At 63.0% G+C, this 8,514-nt stretch overlaps 1 protein-coding gene across 1 annotated transcript; it reads right to left on the reverse strand.

Annotated features, from left to right (window-relative positions):
* Positions 1-5,598: 5,598 nt before the first annotated feature.
* Positions 5,599-7,071, reverse strand: SSTR2 (somatostatin receptor 2). Its single transcript, XM_082774772.1, has one exon. The coding sequence runs from the start codon at positions 7,033-7,035 to the stop codon at positions 5,920-5,922; it is 1,116 nt and encodes a 371-aa protein (XP_082630898.1). The 5' UTR covers positions 7,036-7,071; the 3' UTR covers positions 5,599-5,919.
* Positions 7,072-8,514: the final 1,443 nt, after the last annotated feature.

An 8,514-nucleotide genomic window follows, 5' to 3' on the forward strand; every position in this document is an offset into this window, starting at 1 on the left:
GGGCGGGTCTGAGGCCCTGCTGGGCTCACCGGGCTTTCAAATAAAAGTGTTTTTAATAAATAAACGTGTTTTAATAAATAAATGTGTTTGCGTTTTAATAAGCGTCGCTTACAGGTCTGGCAAAATCACGCTGTGTCAAACTGTGTGTGTGTGTGTGGAGGTGGCACAGCAGCCACGTACCGCTCAGAAGCACAAAGGCCCCCTCTGATCAGACTCTTTTTTTCCCCTTTTTTTCCCTTTTTTTCCTCCCCCTGCCTCTCTTCTTTACATAGCTGCGAGCTGAAGCACGTGCGCTTGGTATCATCTCCCGTCCCCAGCCTGTGGAGGCAGAACGAAATCAGCGCACGCTTTAATTTTTTATTTTTGGGTTTGCGAAATCTTCCCAGGGCAGTTGTTGGCTTTCTCGTACCAGCACTCTCGTGAAGATTTAATGTTTTCTGACGGTAACCTAGATACGTCTCTGAGCACGTCCTGCCTGCGTATCTATAGTTATACATAAATCTGACCAGAAAAACTCCCCGCAGCCAACATTTGGCGCCTGACACTGACTCAGTCAGCTCTAATGCGGGAGGCACAGCAACAGCTTGCTTAGAAATCCTCGTTTGTGGAGGAAAATCCTGCCCCAGCCACCTGCAGGAAACAGATCTCGAGGGGCAGGGCAGCGGCACGGTGCTGCTTGCCCACACGGGGCTTGTCAGAAGCCCTAACCCTAACCCTAGGGTCCCCAGGAAACCCTAACCCTAACCCCAGCTGCACGGGTGCTGCCCGTGTCCTGGAATGAGAGTGCGTGGTCTTGGCAGAGATGCTGTTGGTGCTGATAATTTTTCTTTTTTCCTTTTTTTTTTTTTTTTTTTTTTTACCCAAATCCTGTGAAACAGCATTTGTATTGCAAATGGTGTGCGTGCGTAAATCATGGTTGTTTTGATTTTTTTTTTTTTTTTTTTATGATAAATGTTGATAGCAAAGCTGGTCTGTGCTGCTGGCTGCAGCGATCTGGACTTCCACAGTTTATCGTGGAGCCAATTTCTATAGGTCTGCAGTAAAGGCCCTGTGTTTCCCTGGTAATACACCTTGTCTCCAAGCACACCCGCTAATGCGCTCGCACCCCCTCCCGGTGCTGTTTGCTCCAGTAGATTAACTCTCTGGTGGTGGCGATTTGCTCTCTGATCTCTCCAGAAGCAGCACGGGGGCTGCTGCCACCTCGCAGACCCGTTTCTGCCTTTCAGCCGTTCCCAGCGAGCTGCTGCCACCCGCTGCCCTCGCAGCTCTTTGTCCTCACTCTCCGCCTGTGACCCGTCGGGTTTAGTGGCTGGTGCTGGCACAGACGTGTCTGCACCTCAGGTGCTCTGAGTTTGTGCTGACCTGGAGCGATCCTGAGCTTTTGGGGCAAACCCAGCTCTCCTGCTGGGGGTGTTGGAGCACAACGGGTGTGGGGGGCAGCTGGAGGGGTCTGCGGGTGCACAGTCCCTTGGTGAGGCTCCAGGTTTGGTGCCTTTCGTCCTCCAGGGAGGATTCCAAGCCCCCCTATACCTACACGGCTCCCACCCAGCTCTGACACACGCACAGAAATTCAGAAACCGTAGGAAAACCTTTACTTCCCTCCCACCCCCCTCAGCGTCTCCTTCCCCATGAGACTGACAGCGCGAAGGCTCAGCTCCAAGCACATTACTGGGAAGAAAAAGGCTCAAAGCAGACCCGCTCTCCATCATGTTCCAGTCGCAATGTCTTACACCAGACCCACGCACACCACACAGAGCACAGATATAGGTACAAGGGGGGGGTTATGTACAGGACGTGGGCAGCACAGCGCTGCGGGGGGACGCTCCCCATCGCTGGAGCCCCAGCTTGGCAGGGAAAGGCCCCGCATTTAGCAAGGGGTGAAGCTCTTTTCCTTGCTGGTGTCGCCTCTCAGCACGGCAGCAGCTTCCACAGGCCCTTCTGCTTGGTGCAGGCTGAAGGAAGCCCACCGAGGAGCCAGGGAACCCCAAAGGGCTCGGTCTGACTCTCTGCTGGATGCTGGTGGTGGCACACACAGCAGAAGGGGGTTGCGGAGCGTCTCTACAGCATCAGTGATATCAAAACGCTCTGCTGGCGTGTCTGCTATATACACATATGTACAGTCACCCGGCCCTTCCCTCCCGACCACGCAGCGTGGGCTGGGTGTCCAGGCTTTGTGTCCCTCGTGGTCAGACCGAGCAGGTTCCCCCGATCCCAGCCGTGTCCTCCTGCTCGTCCTTTTTGCAGTCCCGGAGCCAGCAGGGGGAAATCCAGCAGGAGGCACGAGCTGGGGACCGCAGGCAGGCAGAGAAGGGCAGAGATGTCTCAGGACCACGAGCAGCAGCTTGCTTTTCAGACCTAGGGCTGGAGGGTGGTGGTCACGGTTGGGGTCTGCAGTGCCCCTTTGCTGTAGCCTTGCCGGTGATCTCCCTGTGCGCAGCCCGGGGCAGGGATTGCGGTCGGGGGGCAGGATGCAGGCTCCCCCTGAGCAGTCTGAAGTCAGCTTGCTCACAGCGAGAGCTGAAACGACCTCGGGAGCAAAGCACGAGCTGCGTCTCAGGCCTGTGCAGGGGCCATCAGGGCTGCAGGACCCCCCAGTGCCCCCCTCCCACAGCCCCGGGGGCTGCGGCCGGCCTCTTGCGTTGAACCCCGCGTCCTTCTGGCACAAGTTTGGGGAGCAAATGCTGTCGGTGTTCCCAGCAAAGAAGTCCAGGGCAGCTTTGGTGCTGGTGTCAGGAGCCGTAGCGATGCCAAAGGAAGGCTGCAGGTCTGCAGGCAGCCTCTCCCTGCCTGGAGCTGGCTGGAAAGCAGCGGGGAGAACTGCCCATCGTGGTGCAAGGAGCCAGGATCTGTCCCAGCGAGCACCCTGGGCGATGCTGGGCACAGCCACAGCACCGAGATTTTGGTCCCCTGGGTGCACTACAGGACACTAGGACACACAGAGGCACCACAGGACACAGGGGACTCTGTTTCCCAACGCCTCCAGTCTGGGATAAAGCTCAGAGCCATAATTAATCTCGCTTGCCTGGGGGCAATCTGCGCGTGAAGGGGCAGCGGGGCTGCTCCAGCACTCACAGGAGCAACCTCTCCGCTCCGAAACTGAACCAGCAGAGATCTCTCCCCACGCCGCTGGCAGCCCTGCGAGGCTGTTCTCAACAGATCCGATACGAGGTCAAGTTCCCACTAAATTCAAGTGGCTGAGAAGGAAAACTTCGATAGCGGTGCCGCTGGTGGTTAGCCGGTGAGGACCCAGCAGCAGCTTTTATTCACCTGCTTTTACTGTGAGTGCTGGGCAGCGCCTGCGGCTCCCTCTCCTGCTCTCGCTGCCAACACGGGCTTGTTTTGCTTTGTGTTTACCCCTGCTCGAGCCCTGGGGCCCCAGCAGTGCCCGGGAGGTTCCTCGTGCTCTGCCCCACGCAGCCCACCTGGGGTGACCTCTGGGGAGCCCACGGCAGTGTCCCGTGTCCCTTACTCCTCGCCTGTTGCCCCGTTACCCCCATCCCACGAGGTCCCCTGGGTGCCAAGGAGGGAACTGGGGTATTGCAGCTCCCTCGTGCAGGGCAGACCTGAGCACAAGCAGCAGCTCAAGCCCCATTTCCACAGCTCCGAGCTGCTGCTGGGGTGGGTGTGCGCCAGGGCAGAGCTGCCCTGGGCACAAAGCATCCTCTCCACGTCTCACCTGGGGACGATGCTCTGCCACTAAAGCCTCATCCTGCCAGCGGCTGCGCCCAGCCCCGGCGATCCCGATCCCGTATTTTCTGATGCCATGCTGCTGCTTTTAATCCCACAGGGGCAGCCTGGCTCTCGCTGTGGCTTTCCACACGCCCTAAGGGAGCCGTGGCAGGGACGGGAGCGGCTGCCAGCAGCCCAGCGCCGGCGCCTGCTCAGCGCCGAGCCCACGCAGAGCCTCTGCGTGTCCCTGGGAGCAGGAGGTGAAGGGTTAGGAGCAAATAAATGCTGACGAGGCACTGCTTTGTGCCCTGCAGAGCACGGAGCTCCTGGGGGGTTTTGGGGGGATGCTGAAGGGCGGCGGGGTGGCCCTGCAGGATGGGGGCGATGCTCCATGGGGGGGGACTCGCTGCAGGGGGAAAGAAAGAGGAAAATTTGGAGCTGGCACTGCTGGAGCATGGCCTGGGGGTGTGCACCGAGCAAGGTGGCACCCCAAAACAGGCGGCACCTGGTGGGAATGCTCCTCCTTGCCCCCTGTCCCCCTGCCCTGCTTGTCTGTAGCATGAGGTGGGGGCTCCTGGGTCCCACAGGCAGGGGGTGTGGGACTGGAGGGTTCCTTCCTCCTAAATGGCTGCGTTCCCAGGTGCTGAGGTTATCCCAGCACCTTCCCTCCTGCTGGGGCTCTGCAGGGCTCTGCGTGCTGACCCCAGGCGTGGGCAGGGGCAGAGCGGCTGCTCCGGGACATTCCTGAGCAGCTAAACTCAGCAGGCGCTGGGCTCTAATTGCTGCTTCGGTGCCTGAGCGGAGCCTTTGGGACCCCCGGGTCCCCCTGCCGTGGGGGGGGACACGTGGTGGTGGGCTGGGGCTGGCTCTACCCCGAGCACCCAGCCCAGACCCGCCACCCCCTCACCCTGCACCCTGCTCCTCCTCAGGGCTTTGTGCTGGAAGCCCCCCCGGGGAAGCTGCTGTCCCCCTCCCCGTGCAGTTACCTGCAGGATGTGCACCTGGCAGCGACGTGGGTCCTTGCTGTCACCCCTGGGGCACGGGGACAGGAGCAGCCACCCCGTGTTTGGAGGGGACAGGCTGGGGGCTCTCCTCCAGGGTTTTCTCCTTCAGCTCCGTGTCACCTGCTCTGCCGCTCCCTTCGGCTCGGCTGAAGGTTTGGGTTGAGTCCCCAGCGCCCCCTGACCTGTCGCCCGTCTTCTCCATCAGTCTCCATCACCCCCTCCTCCTTCCTGATGTGCCTGGGAGGAGCAGGGGCGGTGTCCCCAGCCCCCGGAGCCACGGCGGCAGCAGCAGGACAAGCCCCAGAAGCCATCAGCAGCGGGATGGGGACGAACAGCAGCCTGCAGCAGGGCTCTCCAACCCCCCCGGTGCTTCGCCGAGGATTTCCTACCCAGCCACCCTGCCCAGGGCGCACCGGGGACAGCGGCGGTTTTGGGCCGGTGGTGCAGCAAGAGGCTGATGCGAACGGCTCCAGGTGAAATGAGGGAAAAAAGGGGAAATCCTCCATCCCAGGAGAAAACCTGCGGGAAGGCGACGTCATGGCAGGGAGGAGGGCAGGGGCTGTCCTGCAGCGGGGGGCACAGGGCGGCTGCATCCCTCGGGGTGGCTGTGTCCCTCGGGGCGGCTGCCTCCGTCCTGCAGGACCCCTTCTGCAAAAGACGCAGTCAAACGGCAGCAGGGAGGCTTCGGGGGACGCGGCTGAGTGAGTGATAAGCTGGGCAAAGTGCAACCCCAAACATCCTCCTCTCCTCGGGGACCGCAGGAGCGCAGCACGCCCACGCAGCTCCCGCCGGGTCTCGGCGCATCCACGCGGTGGCACCTCCTCGGGTCACCCCCCCCTGTGCACGCAGGGCTCAGCCCGGCCAGGCTGCAGGGTGTGTGTCCACGTGCAAGCACCCGTCCCGGGGCACAGCACCCAGAGGTGGCTTCAGCCCCGAGGGTCACGCCAGAGGAGGAGCCGGCGGAGCCACCCCCGCGATGGCTGCGGCCCCGCGGTGGCACTTCGGTGTTGAAACGCGCGCTGCCCCGTGGGGATTGCTGCGAGTTGTCTTTGTGCTCCTGGCGAGGCAGCTCCTCAGAACCGAATCCTTCCCAGCCCCGACGAGCCAGCCCGCCAGCAGCTCGGGAGGACGCCCGGCCCTCCGGCGTGCGCGCTGCCACCCCCTGACTCCCTGCGTGCCGCTGCCCTGCTGCAGCTGGGAGCAAGTGGGGAGAGGAGAGCCAGCAGAGGACAACGCCGCCGGCCCCTCAGATGCTCGTCTGCAGGTCACCGTTGAGCAGGGTCCTTTGGGTTTCCGTGGTCTCGTTGAGCCTGGACTTGTCCTGCTTGCTGTCGCTGCGGTCGGCGTCGTCCATGCCGCTGACCTTCACCAGGCAGAGGACGTTCTGAAAGCTCTTCTTGAAGTTGTCGGAGAGGAAGGCGTAAAGGATGGGGTTGGCGCAGCTGTTGGCATAGCTGAGGACCACGACGAAGTCGAACATGCCCTTGAGGACGGGCGTGGGCACGATGAGGACGGAGACGGAGGAGACGTTGAAGATGTAGAAGGGGAGCCAGCAGAAGATGAAGACGGCGACCACGATGGAGACCATCCTGGTGACTTTCTTCTCGGACTTTTTCCTCTTGGAGGAGCCCACTCTGATGCCCGAGGACTTGACTTTGATGATGATGAACAAGTAGCAAAGGCAGATGATGGTGAGAGGCACCAGGAAGCCCAGGATGAAGGCGTAGATGATGAAGCCCGTGTACCAGGCGCCCGACTCCCCCGGCCAGATGATGGTGCAGCTACTCCTGCCGTGGTTGTGCTGCACCCCGGCATAAATCATGATGGGCATGATCACCAGCAGGGACACACCCCAGACGGCCACGTTGATCATTTTGGCTGTCCTGGGCCGCCTCCACTTGGCCGATTTAATGGGATGGACAACGGCCAGGTACCGGTCGACGCTCATCACCGTCAGGCAGAAGATACTGGTGAACTGGTTGATCCCGTCCACCGTCATGACCACCCTGCAGATGGCTTTGCCAAAGGGCCAGTGCACCAGGGCCACCTGCATGGCCAGGAAGGGCAGCCCCAGCATGAAGAGCTCGTCGGCGATGGCCAGGTTGAGGATGTAGATGTTGGTGATGGTCTTCATCTTGGCGTAGCGGAGGATGACGTATATCACCAGCGTGTTGCCGCACAGCCCCACGATGCAGACCACGAAGTAGATGAAGGTGAGGATGGCGTTGCTGGTCAGGTCGAAGTGCTGGCCGGTGGCGTTCTGCGAGGCGTTGGCGGGCGCCTCCACCGAGAAGTTGTCGAACGGGGAGGCCGGGGAGAACCAGAAGGCGGTGGCGTTGGGCAGCTCGAATTCCAGCTCCATGGCTCCGCCGGGCGCGGGTGGCTCAGAGGAGCCCAGATGGCATCACCCCTTCCCTTTGGGGATTAAGGAGAAGATTCTAGAAAGGAGGGAAGAAGTGCAAATGAAGGGATTCCTGGGGAGGATGCGCCCATCCCGCTGCCGAGAGATGCTCCCCGGAGGAGCTTTCCCCAGCCGGGCTCCCCCACCTCTCCTCCCCCCCGGCGCCCGTGCGGCACCGAGGGCTCTGCCCGGGGCACACCGCGGCTCCTCCTCACCCCAGCGGCTCCGGACTCCTCCCGACCCCTAAAATACGGCTGCTGCGCCCCGGGGGCGTGGAGCCGCTGCCCAACGCGGGGCGACGGGGGGGATAAAAAAAAAACCTTCCTCTTAGGCAGGAGCCGAGGAGGATCCAGCCCCACCGCAACCCGGGGAGGGGGAACCGAGCCCCGGCAGCCCCCGGGGAGGCTGCGCTCGGGGGTGCGGGGATGCCCCAACCGCAGCCCCAGCCCCGCACCGCGCTCCCTCCGCTCCCAGCCGCGGCTCCGCGCATCGCCCGCCGGCTCCCTGCCTCTGCAGCCACCCAAGGGGGGTGCTGAGCCTCGGGGTGCTGAGCCGGGGGGCGACCACCTCCCCGGTACCGTGCCAGGGGGTACCCGGTGGAGGGGGCGGCGAGGCTCTCCCCTCTCCTCTCACCTCCTCCCCGCCGCCCTGCCCCGGCCCGGGGGGGGGCACCGGGGAGGCACCGGCAGCGCCCTCCGCTCCGCAGCGCTCCGCAGCGCTCCGCACCCCGATGGGCTCCGCTCCGCTCCGCAGCGCTCGGCTCCGCGCAGCCTTTCCCGGTGCGGCTCCGCCGCCGGACCCAGCGCACCGGCTGCGCCCCGCCCCGCGTGGGGCGGCTCCGTGGGGCCGGGGCGGGGACAGCCCTGCCCGGTGCTGCCCGGGGATGCTCGAGGATGCTCGGTGCTATCCGGGGATGCTCACCCTGCCCACGCTTCCCGGTGTTACCCGGTGCTGCTCGGGTGCTGCCCGGTGATGCTCGAGGTTGCCCGGTGCTGCGCCCACCCTGCTGCGCCCCCCCTGCCCTACCAGCCCCGCGATGCCACCGCAGCTTTCCACGGCTCTGGGTGCTGCAGCCCCCTCCCAGAAATGCTCCCGGCCGGGCCGGGCCGGGTTTTGCTCCTCTGATCGCTGCTGGCACGGTGAAGGGTGCCCAAAGCCGGCGAGCTCCGTGCCCTGCGTCTGCTCCAGGAGCTGGTTCTTGATGGTGGTGCAGGGGACTCAGCACCCCCAGGGGCACTGGGAGGGAGGGACAGGGTGATGGCCACGTTGTCACCTCACTGAAATCATGCCACACCAAGGGCATGTAGTCCCCGTGTCCCTTGGGGTGCCAGGAGTGTCTTTGCCCCACGATTTTGCACCTTGCGACCAAAGGGGAGGGGAGGCAGCTCCCAGCTGGCCTGGGAGAGGTGGGCGAGGACCAGCCACGGCTCTGGGGGCTCC

Source organism: Aythya marila, assembly GCF_965140915.1.
Source record: "Aythya marila genome assembly, chromosome: 18".
NCBI classification, from domain to species: domain Eukaryota; kingdom Metazoa; phylum Chordata; class Aves; order Anseriformes; family Anatidae; genus Aythya; species Aythya marila.